The 15,223-nt window shown below is 55.4% G+C and overlaps 2 protein-coding genes across 3 annotated transcripts; one reads left to right on the top strand and one right to left on the bottom strand.

Moving 5' to 3' along the window:
- Nucleotides 1-564: 564 nt before the first annotated feature.
- MRPL11 (mitochondrial ribosomal protein L11) lies at nt 565-3,471 on the top strand. Its single transcript, XM_081099624.1, has 5 exons — nt 565-937; nt 1,270-1,365; nt 1,804-1,897; nt 1,989-2,148; nt 3,186-3,471. The coding sequence occupies exons 1-5, from the start codon at nt 815-817 to the stop codon at nt 3,295-3,297; spliced, it is 585 nt and encodes a 194-aa protein (XP_080955750.1). The 5' UTR covers nt 565-814; the 3' UTR covers nt 3,298-3,471.
- Nucleotides 3,472-7,306: 3,835 nt separating this feature from the next.
- On the bottom strand, nt 7,307-12,077 carry NPAS4 (neuronal PAS domain protein 4; the record flags this gene model as incomplete). 2 transcript variants are annotated; one of them, XM_081099467.1, is made up of 8 exons in its annotated part: nt 7,307-7,423; nt 8,086-9,521; nt 9,659-9,794; nt 10,133-10,242; nt 10,421-10,682; nt 10,801-10,903; nt 11,050-11,201; nt 11,903-12,077. In XM_081099467.1, 8 exons carry the CDS (start codon nt 12,075-12,077, stop codon nt 7,395-7,397), a joined length of 2,403 nt encoding a protein of 800 aa, XP_080955593.1. In that variant the 3' UTR covers nt 7,307-7,394. The 2 variants fall into 2 exon arrangements, with proteins under 2 accessions (XP_080955593.1, XP_080955594.1); XM_081099468.1 differs by lacking the exons at nt 10,133-10,242; nt 10,801-10,903; nt 11,050-11,201; nt 11,903-12,077 and having other exon boundaries at nt 10,421-10,592.
- Nucleotides 12,078-15,223: the final 3,146 nt, after the last annotated feature.

The following is a 15,223-nucleotide window of genomic DNA, read 5'->3' as shown; positions in this document are numbered from 1 at the left end:
CCACCCACAGACCTCTGGCCTGAACCACTTTTCTGGGCTCCATTAACCCACTGGGAAGCAGGCTACTGGCCTCTCCAGCTGGGACTCCTACTTCTCTCATCACTCCACTTCCCTCTTTCTTCTTTCTCCTTGTAGCCCAGTGAATCTTTTTTTAAAAAAATACATTTTATTGGTTTTTTTACAGAGAGGAAGGGAGAGGGATAGAGAGTTAGAAACATCGATCAGCTGCCTCCTGCACACTCCCTACTGGGTATGTGCCCGCAACCAAGGTACATGCCCTTGACCGGAATCGAACCTGGGACCCTTGAGTCAGCAGGCCAACACTCTATCCATTGAGCCAAACCGGTTAGGGCCCAGTGAATCTTTTCATCCTGTGTACATTGGGGGTCCAAACTTCATCAAGTTCACAGGCAGCAAGAGGAGCCATGTCCAGCCGCTAGCGCCCCAGCGCACAGCCATCTGCGGGATTTGCAACGCCGTCAAAACTACCATACCCACAATGCTGTGCGGACAGTAAGGGCCTTCTCGAGTTTAGCTGTCCGAAGTACTGCCTGCGTGCTCTTCGGGAGAAATATGTGTACCCGAACCGTTCGGGTCCTTCCTCTATCTCCAGAGGGCAAAATAAAAGTTTTTTTTTTCTTTCTATCACCCTCTTTGTCTTACTCGGTGGAGGACCGAAACAACTCTGCTCTTCTTGGGCTTCACCAGCCCTAACCTAAAGAGAGGACCCGTGACCTCTGACACAAGATGGCGGCGCCCAGAGTCGTTGGCCTTGCTGTTGACCCGAGTGAACGAAGGCAGTGAACCCCGCATCATGTCGAAGCTCATCCGGGCCACTCGGGCGGCCAAGAAACCCGAGGTCGGCGGCGTGATACGGACCATCGTGCGAGCGGGCCAGGCCATGCCGGGGCCCCCTCTAGGGCCCGTCCTGGGTCAGGTGCAGCGCGCGGGATCTCGGCGTGGAAGGCGCCGGAGGGCGGGAGCTGGTGCTGGGGCGGCGGGGGCGGGCTCGGGAGCCGGGGAGGCCTCGGTTCCAAGCGCGGCTCTGCCACCCGCACGCTAATGTGCCTCCTGGAGGCCCCGCCTCCGCAGCCCGTCCCCAGCGGACTGTGGTGAGGACAGGAGGGCTGCTGCCTGCACAGCACCGGCTCTCCGTGGTCGTTGGATCTGGGTGGAGGGAAGAGGAAGGGGACAGGGAGACTTGGAGATGGAAGCGGGAGGGAGGGAGCCTCCTTGCTCCCTGTACGAGCCCCTGTGCTTCCGCCACAGCGAGGCGTCTCCATCAACCAGTTCTGCAAGGAGTTCAACGAGAAGACGAAGGACATCAAAGAAGGCATCCCTTTGCCCACCAAGATCTTCGTGAAGGTGCTGATCGATCGCGACTGCGAGCCCAGCTCCTTTTCCTCTCCCCCCGCGCCCGCAGGCTCGGGACGGGTCGCCGGGGGTCCCCCCCCCCCACCCCCGTTCCTCACTCGGGACGGTCTCCTCCTGTTCCTGGGCCCCGCGTTCCCCATCCACGCAGGGGAGACCAGGGCCCCTTTTCCGAGCCCGCCCGCCGGGTCGCAGGCCTTCCATTGGCCGTTCACTGCCTTGGGGCTTCCTGAGCAGAGCTGGGCCTGGACCCGAGGGGACACGGCTGTTTGCTACAGATTTATTTCTCTTGTGGGTTTGTGGTCTTTTGGAGGGACGCCATCAGAAAGGGACTCAAGGGAAGGGGAGACGGGAAGTTAGAAGTCCCCTCGGTTGGGACAGCTGGGGTTGGGAGAGATATTATCGCATTTCTTCTTTTTTTTTTTCATTAAGCCCGACAGGACGTTTGAAATGAAGATAGGACAACCCACTGTCACCTACTTCCTGAAGGCAGCTGCTGGGATTGAAAAAGGGGCCCGGCAGACAGGTAAGGGTCGGGGTAGGCCCCTGGAATTTGGGGGGGTGGGGGTCTGAAGGAGGCAGTGACGCCCAAAGGGCTCTTTGTTTCTTCTTTCCAGGGAAGGAGGTGGCAGGCCTGGTGACCTTGAAGCACGTGTATGAGATTGCTTGTGTCAAAGCTCAGGACGATGCCTTCGTCCTGCGGGACATGCCCCTGTCCTCTATTGTCCGCTCCATCATCGGCTCTGCCCGCTCCCTGGGCATTCGTGTGGTGAAGGAGTGAGTGTTCGGGGGAAGCACAGCGCCAGGGGAGGACCTGGACAGCTCTTGACTTCGGGGCAAGACAGAGTGTGCACATGAGTGGGAGAGTCCGTGTCTGCGTCAGAGGACCTTAGAGTCTTGGGAGCCCCATTCATTCATCTGAATGCACTTGTTAAGGACCTTCTACGTCTTAGAGGGAACCAGATAGCCATGCGTGGCCCCACTTTTAAGGAACTCACAGTCCAGAGAAAGAGGCAGATGCACAGATGGAGCATTAGACTGCAGACAGGCAGTGTTGAACGACAGCTGTCTGAGAACAAGGTGTAGGACTCCTGGTTTGCCTGGTGTGTCAATGGGAACTTTGTAGGAGAGGTGACGAGACCTGGAAAAGGAAGTCAAGGACTGGGGGCAAGCATTCCAAAAAGTGGAGATTCCTGTGAAGGATGGAAGGTGAAAGAGTGCAGCAGAGAAGTTCAGTGTAATCTGGTGTACAATCCGGCATTACAGGCAGAATAGGAAATAGTGTGAGAGAGGCCAGGCCAACAGGGGCCCCCACCTTGGGCTTCAGATGACCTCAGCAATTGTGTCTTTCAAGTGAGATGTTAGGTGAGAGGGCGTCTAGCCCAGACAACAGCAGGGCCAGCTCTCAACCCTTTACTGGTCTTTTGCTGCCAGTCGTTTCCCAAAAGTGGGGTTAAGCAGGGAACAAGAATGGGCTTCACTTTTCTCAAATCTTTACTTTTGCTGAGAGTACAGAAATGAGTACGTCTGGTTCCTGTTCAGGGGGAGGCACGCATGCCCAAAGACTTTATTGCACAAAGTGTTGTGGGGCACAGAGGAAGAGCCCGTTCATCTGGGCTGAGTTATAGCCGGGGCCTCAAAGGACTGTAGGGCTTAAAGAAGGGAACAAAAGGCAGAGGTGGTGAGGATGGTGGGGTGACATTCCTGGCACAGGAAACAGATGAGCAAAGGTAGGAGAAGTCCAGGAGGGGAGAAAGGATTCTGAGACAATGACGTGGGCCTCTCCCTTACCATCTGTTTTTTTGTACTCGCAGCCTCAGTTCGGAAGAGCTGGCAGCTTTCCAGAAGGAGCGAGCCATATTCTTGGAGGCTCAGAAAGAGGCCGATTTAGCAGCTCAGGCAGAAGCTGCCGCTGCCAAGAAGTGACCCCTGTCCTGCACACTCCAGAATTTTGAAGGGAGCAGCTGGGAAGGCTGTGCCAAAGGGGAGAAGGGGAGATGACACCAACCTGATTATTATTGCCCTGACTTAGATTATATATTTTTACACGTATGGATGTATCAGGGGATTCAGCCTAAATAAACATCTTTTGTCACCCTCTCTGGAGTTCTGTCTTAGGGCCCTAGGGGAAAGGGACCAGTACTGATGGTGGCAACACAGACAGTAGGGCTCTTCATGCTGCTTCTCAGATACATGATCCGAGGCTCAGCCAAGCAGAGCAACTTGTCCAGGTGGAATCGGTGGCAGAGGTCGGAGTAGTAGCCCTCCTCCCCACCGATGACAAAACGAGCAGGGTAGGTGGGGGCTGCGAACGCTGGGGCTCGTGTGTACAGAAGCAGCAGATGTTGCTTGTGCTGTAATCAGAAACATTTCTTAACTCTTGGGGACTTGCCAGTTCAACAGAAACAGACGCCTGTGGTGACTTCAGGTCACAGCCCCAACAGTGTTGCTGCACAAGTGCCTCAGGTCCCTCTACGAAGCTGATCCTGGCACCGGATCAGGTGTTAGCTGAATATGAACTATTGGGCTCGTGGCTACAGACCCATGGAAGAAGCAAAGCTTCAGGAGGTCCCTGCCCGAGGCCGGAGAAGACCTGAGGAAGCCCTGGCCTTTTGTTTTCCCCCATTCCCCAGAGCATCAAGGACTTGTCCTTGCAGAGAAGAGAGGAGGAGTCAGGGCAGAAATGGATTCATGTTTACTGAACTCCTGTTACATGCTAGTCTCTTGGTTTTGCACTGAGATTTGGAAAATAACACACTCCGGTTTGGGTAATCCCACCACCCAGATGAGACTCCTAACAGTATTTAGGTATATATCTTTTCTACTCTTTTTTCTTGGTGCATGTATTTATATGTAACTTTATTTTTTTAAAACATATTTTATTGATTTTTTACAGAGAGGAAGGGAGAGAGATAGAGAGTTAGAAACATCGATGAGAGAGAAACATCGATCAGCTGCCTCCTGCACATCTCCTACTGGGGATGTGCCCGCAACCCAGGTACATGCCCTTGACCGGAATCGAACCTGGGACCTTTCAGTCCGCAGGCTGACGCCTTATCCACTGAGCCAAACCGGTTTTGGCTATATGTAACTTTTTTTAAAAAAAATAAATAAATAAAGTGGTGTCATACTGTAGATACTGTTGTATTTTACTTTTAACTTGGCAATTATTTAGAACGTTTTTCATTAAGCAATTTTTGATGACTGCTTAGTATTTTGTCTTGTGGGTGGACCATAATTCATTTAACCAAGTCCTCAGAAGCAGCAATAAAGTAACTGTTGGGTATTTTGTTTGTATTAAGAAATATATATACAGCCCCGTTGGGTATGGTTGAGTGGTTGAGCATGACCCAAGAGGTCACGGTTTGATTCTCAGTAAGGGCACATGCCCAGGTTGCAGGCTCGATCCCCAGTGGAGGTATGCAGGAGGCAGTCAATTGATGATGTTTCTGTCCCTCTCCCTTCCTCTCTAAAAATCAATAAACATTTAATATATATCACGCACACACAAACTTAGGATGGACATCATTTGCAAAACAGTTTTTGAGTGGCTCATTATCAGGTACTGGGCTCAGTGCTCCTACAGAATAAATGTGAGACACGGTTCCTGCCTTCAGAGAACCGGTTCTTTCCCTTACCGAACGACATACTGTGCACTTCTTGCAGACTGTTTAGTTTCTATGTCTCCCACAGCTAGAATGCAGGCTCTGGGGGCCCAGGGACCTTGTGCCTTCTTCGCTGTTGCATTGCCAGCACCCAGAACACTGCCCCATGTAGGTATTGTAAATACTATTTATCACGTGAAGAAATGAGGCTGCAGAGCCAGCACTTGAACCCAGCCTTCATGACCCCAAAACTTGAGCTCTTTCTCCTACATTCTGCCCCCAGGGCAGAGTCTGGTGTCCGTAGGAAGAGAACTGGCTGAGAGTCCGATGTGAGAATGCCTTTAGGCGAGTCCTTTCCTCTCCCTGGGCCTCACAGTACACCCATTCATCTGGTCTGAGCCATAAAGCTCCGAGAGGAACAGAAGCAGACACTTCTCTGTCCAGCAGGTGGAGCTATTGGCTCTTCTAATTTTTTCTCTCCAACTAACTTGGTGGCCAGGGTCTCTTCCTGAAGTCACCTGCCTTCTCAACAAAACGCACACTCTCTCCTATCACCCACCACCTCCACCAATCACCAGTGAAGTGCTTTTTTCTTATATATTTTTGTTTATTGATTTCAGAGAGCAAGGGCGAGGGAGAGAGAGATAGAAACATCAACGATGACATAGAATCATTGATCAGCTGCCTCTTGCACACCCTCTACTGGGGGTCCAGCCCACAACCTGGGCCTCCTGGTTCATAAATGGACAGTCAACCACTGAGCCACACCGGCTGGACTCCAGCCCCAATTTACCTGAGAAGAAACTGAGGCTCAGGTTCCACTCAGCAAAACGTTGGTGAATTTAAATCCAGGCCTTTCTGTCTCCTAATTTTCATTTCCCCCCCTTCCATGCCCTGTGGCTGTTGGGCCCTGAGGCTCGGAGGAAAACAGTATTTTTGAAAGCTTTAGTATGCAGACCTGGAGGGAAGAGGCTCCCTGCTCCAGTTCAAGCCTGCCCTCTCGGGAAACTGGGACGGGGTGATTTGAGATGGTGGTTCACGGGCTTTGGGGGCAGAGGACCCGGCCCAGGGCTCGGATGCAGATGACGTGTTGCCCACTTATGGCTCTCACCGACTGCGCGGGAAATCACTTTTTCCCTGTGACACTCCGTTTCTTAGCGAAATGGCGCTAATAGGCCTGTTGAGAGGCTTCGCTGCCGCGAATGAGGGATATCAAAGTGTTTGTCAGCTGAAAGGCTCACGCAAGGTGGTTATCATTTCCAACAGGCCACCAAGGGAAGCTGTTTCCCTGCAGGACCAGGCTGAAGAGAGGAACTCATGTCCTGAGACTTCCAACCCACCCCCAGGAAAATGCCAAGCGGAATCCGCTACCCATCCCCAGGCCCTTCTGCTGCTCCCACACTGTCAGCACTTCAAGCCTGAACACGGAGGAGATGCCAATACCCTCTGGCATTTTGAAGGCAAGTTGTGGCATCTGCTGTTTCAGCTCCAAACTCTCCAGCTTCCAGCACAGGGTGGACAGCACACTGTGCGCTCAGATGTTGCATGAACAAAGGAATGAGCGAATGAGTGAATCAAGAAATGCCAGGCTGTCTGCAGGTCCAGGCTTTACTTCCAGACCCCCACACTCCCATCTGGGCCCCCCAACCTTCTCAGGTCCCCCACTCCCCCTTCCCTCTTTACAGCATGACACCAGAGGTACCAAAAAGGCAAACTGGACTTTATTATAAAGTTGGCTACAAAGTCACCACAGCACCACGAGGTGGCCACCTGGGCAGGCCCAGGCAGTCTGGCAGCCGGGTGAGTCCTGCACCAGGTACACGCACTCGTGCAAGCACACGTGTGACAGCGGCAGGTCTGCCTTCCTCCATCGGAAAGAAACGTAGCGTCTCTTCACGCCCCCCACCCCAGGTGCGGGGCGCAAAAGTCACAAGAAGGCCGCCAGGGCGGCAGAGTCCATCGGAATTGAAATCCCGTTACTGGTGTGTAGAGAATTCTACGTGGGTGTCAAGAGCCCCTCGGGGCACAGGCTGGCCCGAATGGGTGCTGCCTTTCCCCCACCAAGGCCCAGGGGTGGCTTGGCCCCCAGGCGTGGAGAACTGGCCCAAGCCCATGGGGCAGCGCAGGGGGTAAGTGAGACTCCCCCATTCTCCACTTGAAATCCCATTCAAGGAAACTCACTACGAGTGAATACAGATTGAAATGGAAACTGGGATTGCTGGAAGTCTCTAAATATTAAAAAGAAGCTCCCCTCCCTAACCCTCCCTCCTCCCCCCACCCAATCCTGCAGGGCCTGGGGAATCAGATATATCCCCCTCCAGCCCCTAGAATCCCCCCAACAGTCCCGGGGGGGTGGAGAGCAGCTCCACGTCTTGATGACAATATGCCATACTTGACGACGTTAAGTCACAGACTTATTCAAAACGTTGGTTCCCCTCCACTTCCATCTGCAGAGAGAGAGAGAGAGGGAGAGAGAGAGAGAACAATCAGTAGGCCTATTAGGAAAGACAGGCTGAGGATGTGGCACATAGTATGGGCTTCAAATATGTTGGCCCAATGACTGAATGATCACCAGCGGTTCAGCAGGAAAGGGAGCAATTTGGACAGATGAAGTGAAGCCATGGCTATAGTTTTGGCATGGATGGAGCCATAGCAGGCAGCCTCTCTTACTTTTCCAAATGCCTACAAACGCTTAGTCTGTATCCCCTTTAGGGGGTAAGAATACTGAGATGGGGCTCTGATGCCTCCTCCATCAGTTTGTGTGTGGCCTTAGGCAAGTTTCTTTAACCCTGGGACCTTGATTGTCTTCATCTATAAAATAGGGTGATGATGGCTGATCTAGGTCCTTCACAGAGTTAAGGAGGAGAAACCATTAGTGAAGGATCCTCTTGCATTTATCCCACACCCCTAACCCCTGCCCTTCAGGCCTACTTGTCAGGAATTTCCAGATTATTTTTCATTAGTTCTTATTCTCACTGCTACCCTAGGCAGCAGACAATATTACCCCATTAATAAAGTTGAGGTACAGAGAGGGGGATTTACTAATTCCACCCAGTATCTCGCTGGCAGGACAGGGACTTGAGTTCTTGAACTTCTGGGCTGGACTCACCTTCATGGAAGCTGTCTTGAACTTGGCTCTGGAGTTGATGCAACTCATCAGGAAACCCATCGTAGGGGAATGCTGAGACACCTGTCTCAAAGGCGGTTTCATATGTGGCCAGGTCCTCCAGGAAGCTGTGGTCTTCTGGGGACAGGTTGTTGCAAGGCGACAGGGCCCCTCCTGGGACCGCTGCCTCAGTATCCTCTGAACTCCATTCCCCATTGGGGTCTGGGGTAGAGAGGTCCATGAAGATGTCTTCCACAGGCACCTCTTCCAGGAATATGTTCCCAGGGTCAACCAGGAAGTCCAGCTCCTGGCATTTCCAGGGTTTCAGATCCAGGCTGAGCACAGGAGGGCCAGACCCTGACAGGGACAGGTTGGAGTCCAGGGGCTCCAGCCCCCCAAGTGGCTCCAGCCCGCCTGCGCAAGCATCAGCTGAAAAGGGCCTGTCCATGCCCTGAGCCAATTGGCTGATCTGCTGGATGAGACGGTCTATCTCATTCTGCTGCTTCTCGGAGTAATGGAAGAAACTCTGCTTGACTGGAGAGGCCTCAGGTGTGAGCAGGCCTTCGGGCACCAGGGGGACGTCCACAGAGAGGGAGCCCCGGAGCTGGGCGAGGGCCAGGAGTGTGCAGTCCCCATTACCAGGGCTGCTGGGGCTTGGAGGCAACTTCTCATAGAGAAAACTGCATCCCTCCTGGGCGAAGTAAGTCTTGCTGGGATTGGGGCTCAGTTGTTCTGGGAAAGCTTGGCCGGGGCTGTTCAGATGTGCCGGGAATGCTGTGCTGGGAGGAGTCAGCTGCTCATGGGCAGGGCTGCCCAGAGGCTCGGGGAAGGGAGCAGTGCTGGGAAGCAGCTGGTCTGGGAAGTTGGTGGTGCAGGGAGTCAACTGATCTTCGTAGCTTCTGGCTGAGGTTTTGGTCAGCTGGCCTTGTAGTGGGCTAGTCAGTGGATCTGAGAAGGTGGCACTACTGGGCGTCAGTTGATCGGAGAAGGTCACGGCGCTTGGAGTCAGCTGTTCTTGGAGAGAGCTGGATGGAGTGGACAAGTGGGCTTGGAAGGGCTCATGGAGGCTGAAGAGGAAGGCACAGCCTCCTGGCTGGTGGGGTGTGTAGGGTGGGGTGCACACAAGATCCTTGCTCAGGTCGGCTTGAAGAGGAGGCTCAGAGCGAGGTGGGAACGTCAGGTAACTGAAGCCCAGCTCTTTGGGGGGTCGGGGAAGCTCTTCTGGTGTTGAGACAGCACCCATTTCAGGAGCAGGGGGGAAACTGGTGCTTCTGGGAGCCCCCAGGGTTGGGGCAAAGAGTGGGTTACGGCTGGAGCACTGTCCCTGGGAAAGGATGTTCTCAGGGAATGAGGGCAATATGGTCGGGGTACCCAGGACATAGGTTGCCTGAGTGTCTTCAGAGTTCAGCTGCTGGCGGAGGCTCCAGGCCTCTGTGTTACTGGAGAGGAGAGAAGAGATAGCCAGTAAGGATTTGGTGCCCATTCCCAGAGCAGTTCCCAGATTTGTATCTCCTCCATGCCCCCCATCAGCTGCCTTCCTCCCCACCCCCGCTCAGGCTTCTGCCTCGCAGCTCACCTGATCGGGTAGTTATTGGCAGTAATGGGGCCCTCTGGACCTTCTGAGTATAACAGGCAATAAATCCATGCCCAGCCTCCAGGCTTGGCCTGCAGTCTCACTACCATCTCTGCCTGAATATCTCCACTCTCAGCCACTGAAGGGAAAGAAAAAATGCAGAGTTAGGACACATATCACATAACATCACCTAAACTATCACCCCACTGGCCTCTCCACTGAGTTTGGGACCCATAACATCCTCTTCTGACTACCCTAACCTGTACCACTCAGCTCCCCACCTTGACCTCACCATTGGGAGTCCCCCAGTTTGGTGCTATTTTCACCTTTACTCCTCACCTAATGTGCACCCTATAGCATCCAAAACTGCTGGCCTCTGGTGCCTCCCCAGCATCAGCCTTGACCAGACCTTCCTGGTAGGATCTCCCATGCCCTTTCCCAGCTCCTGTCTCGTCCCCAGCTTTTCTGGACACTCACACAGGCGGTAGTGTTGAACAGAAGCGTGGCCCAGGTCCTCAGGGTGCAGCAGTCCATACCATGATTTACAGAGCAGTTCACTGCGCTCAAAGCCCAGGTAGATTAGGACACTGGGAAAGCGGAAAGGGTGAGGTCAGCTTTCTGTTTTCCCTGCTTGCCATGGCCTCTCACTCCCTCCCAGGTCCTCTGGTCCTTTAGATCCCATCCTCCCTGCCCCTGACTCCAGAATCTAGGGTCCCCTCATCTCTGGCCTGCTTTCCTCCTGGGGTCTACACACTGTGGGCTTACCTCTCAGAGATGTCCAGTAGGGCCAGGTCCTTAGCATGACGGCTCTGGAACATGGCCAAGAAGAGCGAAGCAGGCCCAGGCCCAGGACCAGGACGGGGTCGTGGCTCCAGTGGAGCACAGAAGGCTGTGAACACAGGGTTTCCTGCCCAGTAGGCTCCAGGTGGGTGAGCATGGAACCGGCCTCGAATAAGCACCAGCTTGTTGCCTGCACTCTGGCGCCTCAGCGACTTGGAGGTGTTGAAGCGACAGCGGAAGAGGCGATCTAGGTGAGTGAAGAGGAAAACTGATAAGAAGGCAAATGGCTGAGAGAGATGGCAGATGGGGAGGGGCAAGGCAGCAGAAGGGAGATTGGATTGAGGAAGAGAGAAAGGAGTGCTCACCGGTGTCTAGGGCAGAGGGCAGGGCGAGTTGCTGGCGCACAGTTAGGTGGTCCGCTGGGTCAATGATGTCGTAGATGCTGTCGCCCTGGGCAACCAGGTCCACCTGGAGAAAGGTGAAGAGGAGATGATCATTAGTGAAGGCGTCAAGAGCCAATCTTTGACAGATAGCATCTTGCAGGGTATAAACCCTCGCTCCCAGAAGTAGAAAGCTCATTGTGTCCCATCTGTGCCCTGGCCCTCAGCACTCACCATGGAGTGGCCCAGATGCTCGCTCACACTCTCAGACAGATACAGCAGTTTCCCCTCGGCGGTGAATACAAGCAGGAAGCCAGGTAGCGCGGCCACTATGTCTTCAAGCTCTTGAGTTGAGAGAAGCCCTGTGGGGGCCCCCAGAGGAGCACCTGTGGGGTGAGAAGACATGGTGAGTCAGGAGTAAGACCAGGAGGCAAAGAAAAAGTGAGGAAGGCACGGAGTGAACTTCAGAAAATCCAGAGGAATTTCTCATGGTCCTGCCTCTGCACACACCTCTGGACCCCACTGCCCGCGGTTCTTGCCTAGGGAACCTGTTGCTGGACTTCCAAGTCGGGGCCGAGCTTCCCTGCATCTCTGAACGTCAGGACCGCGGGCAGCGCTACAGAGACGCGCGGGCATTCAGCACCGCGGACAGCGCCTCGCCACCCGGCGGTGCTGTGTGCACCGTGGACAGCGCTTCACCAGCGGCAGAAGCCCTTTCAGCGTCGCGAGCGGAGGCTGCGCTCCCGCAGGCTTCGGCGACTCTCTCTCTGCAACTTCCCGGGCTTTCCTCTCGGGCTCCGGGAGCGCCTCTGCGCGGGTGGGAACTGGGGCCATTGTGTCCTGGCTCTCTTCCTTGCATAAGTCTGGCGCTAGGGACACCGTCCAGGCTCTCTGTTCCCCACCCAGAACTAAGCTGAAGTCTGGACAGAGCTCGGAAGGAAAAGTGGGAGTTCCTGAGTCCCTGATCCCTTCTCTCCCAGCTCACCAACGTGCCATCCTGGGCATGCGGCCGCCCCAGAGCGTTCCCTTAGCTCCACGGTCCCCAGTGCCGGCCAACTCGGGTCTCCAAAAGCCCCAGTCTGCTCACCTCCGGCGAAGAAGACGCCCTTGCGAGTGTAGATGCAGGCGAGACTCATGATGTGCAGGTAGGACAGCCGGACCTTGTCCGCTTCGGCCAGCGGCAGCAGCTCCTTGAGGTTCCGGATCTCCGCGTTGATCTGGTCGCGGCGCGCCTTGGAGGCGCCCTTGGTGGAGCGGTACATGCCTGGCGGCTGCGGGGCTCCCGCTCCGGCGCTCCGAGCACCTGCGGTCCTGTCCCGAAGCCGGTGGCTTCTTCCTCCTCGCTTCCCCGGCTCTCGCTCCGGCTCTCGCTCCAGCTCGCTCTCTCCTCTCCTCTCCTGGGCTCCGCTCCGCTGCGCTGCCTCCCTCGCCTGCCTCGTTCCGCCTTATATAGCTCCTGCCAGGCGTGGGGGGGCACGATTTAGAGAAAGGGGGGCGGGAAAGCGGGAGGCTGGGCTAAGCCAACTGCAGCAGGAGCCACTGGCAGGCGCTCCTCCTCCCTCCCCGGCTTCCTACGTCATCCCGTGACGTAGAACGAGAGCAGGAGGGGTGCCGGCGGGAGGGGGAGAGAGGAGGCTGCGGAGGGGGCCGGGGCTGGCGGCAGCTGACGGAGGGGCAGGTGCTGCGTTAGGAAGGCCTGAAGGGGCTGCAGGGGCCCAGGCGTCCGAGTGTGCTCAGCCCAGGGAAGCGGCAGGGCAAGGGTGGAGGCGGCCAGAAGCCCCTGGCAGGAGAGGCTGCGGAGGGCCAGGAGGGGTTGGTTCCGACGTCGATTTTTAAAGGAGATAAGAAAAGGGGGGCATGGTTGTCCACAAACCCCCCTTTCCTAGCTGCGAGCCAGAAGTCACCTTCACACGAGGGGAAGAAGGGCCGTGTTAGCCTCCGCGGGATAGGTCGCGGCTAGGGCTTCTCTCCGGGATTCCTGAGTCTGGGACCGCCTTAGTCACTTTCAAAGAACAAGCCTCCTCCCCCCACCCCGTCCCCAAGCCAGGCGTCGGTGCTTTAGCAGGGGAGTGACGCGGGGGGTGGGGTGGGAAGGGGTCCTGAGGAAGAGGGATCCGCCGAGTCTGGCCTTGGTCCTATGTTCCCACCGCCAAGCATGGAAATAGCAGCACCTACGCTGCAGTCTGCAGGGATTCCAACGAGTTAACCTCAGCCCGTGGCGGGGGAAACTGAGGCAGGGTCCAGGGCATGGTGAGGATCTGAGTCTGCACCGAGGTATCCCTCCCCCCTATCGGCCCCTGCCGCCAGCCCCCCCCCCCCCCCCCCACGCCGCACCCACGCCCGACTGCAGGCCGGTGTCTCCCCGGGCTGGGGGCGGGGGCGGGGCCGGGGATTCCCAGCTCCTTATTTGGAGAGGAATCCTCCAGCGTTTGCCGCGGCGCAGCGGCGGGCGGAGCCTCGCAGCCTCCGCAACGCTCCGGAGGCCCCCCCTCCGCCTCCGGCCGGGAGGATGGGGGAGCAGCGGAGAAGCGAGGGGGCCGAGCTGGACCTATTTGGAGAGATCCTTGCACCGACACGGACCCCTTGGCTCGTCGGGCTGCCCTCCACACCCCCTGCAGACCCCTCTCCATTTCGGTGCTGGGACTCCTCTCTCAGCCGCCCCACCTTCCACTCTCCACATGCCCCTCTCTCGGCCTCAACTAGTTTCTTTACCTCCTTGCCTGGCGTGGTGGCCTGTCACAGCTTCCTGCGCCCTCTACTCCCAAAACAGTCCCCTTCTGCTCTCTCGAATGTCCTTTGTCAGTTTGTTTCCTTGGCCCTATCGCCTCCCTCTTCCTTTTTTTCTCTTTTCAGCACAGATGATTTGCTCTCTACAGGGGCTGAGGGGTCCTTTTCTTTTCCCCAAGATCCTATAAAAGAAGAAGGGGTGGGCTAGGGGGTAGTTTAGCGAAGTCTCGCTTGGAAGCCGGGGGCTGTGTGAAATCCCTTGAGGGGCTGGACATGAGGTCACTTTCAAATGGGAGCGTGGGACTGGCCTGATTGTCGAAAGTCACACAGGAAGGGTAGACATAAACGCTGAGAGCAGGAAGTGAAATTTGGGGTCAGGGAACTCCTCGCTCCTTGTGGGAAAGGGCAGTGGCAAGAGAGGCAGGCTGGGAGGAGGAGACAGCCAAGCAGGAGGGTGGCCGACCGCTCGTGCCATTTTGGCAGATGTTGGGGACATTCCTATCAACCATCCTGTGTTCAGTGGCACAACCGAAATGGAGAGAAAGGATGTGTGTGTCTGCACACTCTCTAACCCTGTTCATCTGGGTGACAGAGCAATAGGTCCACTTTCATCTCTATCTGACCCCTGACGTACTCACCCACCCTTCCCCTAGGCTTCCTTGTGGACAAGCCCTTGATCTTTGGGTGTCTTTCTTGTATGACAATCCAGGGCAGCATTCCTGTCTTCTTCACGCACGGATGAAGCTCTAGCCCTGGCTGGGACACATTCGTAGTGTCCCTCTCCATGGTAAGTGTCTGTTGGTGGGGCCTAGCTGGTCTTCAGTAAGCTGAACGTTCACAGTGAAAGAATGGGGCTCTGCTCGCTGTCCGTGGTTCTGAAAAGTCACCAGGGACATCATATTGGCCATGGTCTGCCTGGGACATCAAAGTAAGAGCTTGAGACCACACAGGCCTCAGAATGAGGTCCCAATGGGATGTCCCCTCTTCCTCTGAGGATGAATATGGGAGAGGGTACCAGGGGCCAAGATTTCTGAGCTCTAGGAATGAAGGAAGCATAGGGGGAAAACGGGGTTCAAGGGAAGAGCCTTTGGATTTTTCCAAAAGAATAGACTGGGGGAAAGAGAGACACTTGAAGGGAAGAAGGATCTAGAAATGGACAAAAGAGGGAGTAAAAAAAGGTTCATCCTAGTTCGCCCACTCCGATTCAAGTTGAGAAGCTCTGAATGCCCCAATGTCTCCTCTCTCTAGGCTAACTCCCACTCCCTTTTCCTCCCACCTCCATGGAGCTATTTTTAACAGTGAAGAACCAAAAATAGCTTGGCAGAAGCTTCAGGCCGTGGGAGAGGAGCTATTTATATCACCAGTGACAGTTCCAAAATAGCAAGCAGAAGGAGGGGGGTGGCTGGCACACTAGAGAGCCCCTGGCTGCTGCTAAAAATACTGGCAGTGTGAGTCATCCTGGCCTGGCTGAGTCACCCCGCTCCTCCCCGCCCCCCTCCATGCCCCAAGCAGCAGAAGCAGCAGCAGAACAGGCTACAGCAGCAGCAGAACAGGCTAAGAGTTGGAAGCCAGAGGTGGGGGTGGTGTCAGAGCCCATAAACTATAGGAAAGTGGGCAAGAGAGTGAATTGAGAGAGGGGCTTTAGAGTGAGTTTGTAGAAGAAATACAGAGAGCAGGAGCA

This window comes from Myotis nattereri (assembly GCF_964212035.1).
Source record: "Myotis nattereri genome assembly, chromosome: 9".
Taxonomy (NCBI): domain Eukaryota; kingdom Metazoa; phylum Chordata; class Mammalia; order Chiroptera; family Vespertilionidae; genus Myotis; species Myotis nattereri.
This window is presented reverse-complemented; position numbering and strand designations above follow the sequence as displayed.

Bases quoted from the DNA above. Each gene is read 5' to 3' on its own strand.
- MRPL11 (XM_081099624.1), top strand. From the start codon at position 815: ATGTCGAAGCTCATCCGGGCCACTCGGGCGGCCAAGAAACCCGAGGTC. The intron at 1,366-1,803 runs GTGCTGATCGAT...TTTTTCATTAAG, and splicing joins CCACCAAGATCTTCGTGAAG to CCCGACAGGACGTTTGAAAT. The intron at 1,898-1,988 runs GTAAGGGTCGGG...TCTTCTTTCCAG, and splicing joins AAAAGGGGCCCGGCAGACAG to GGAAGGAGGTGGCAGGCCTG.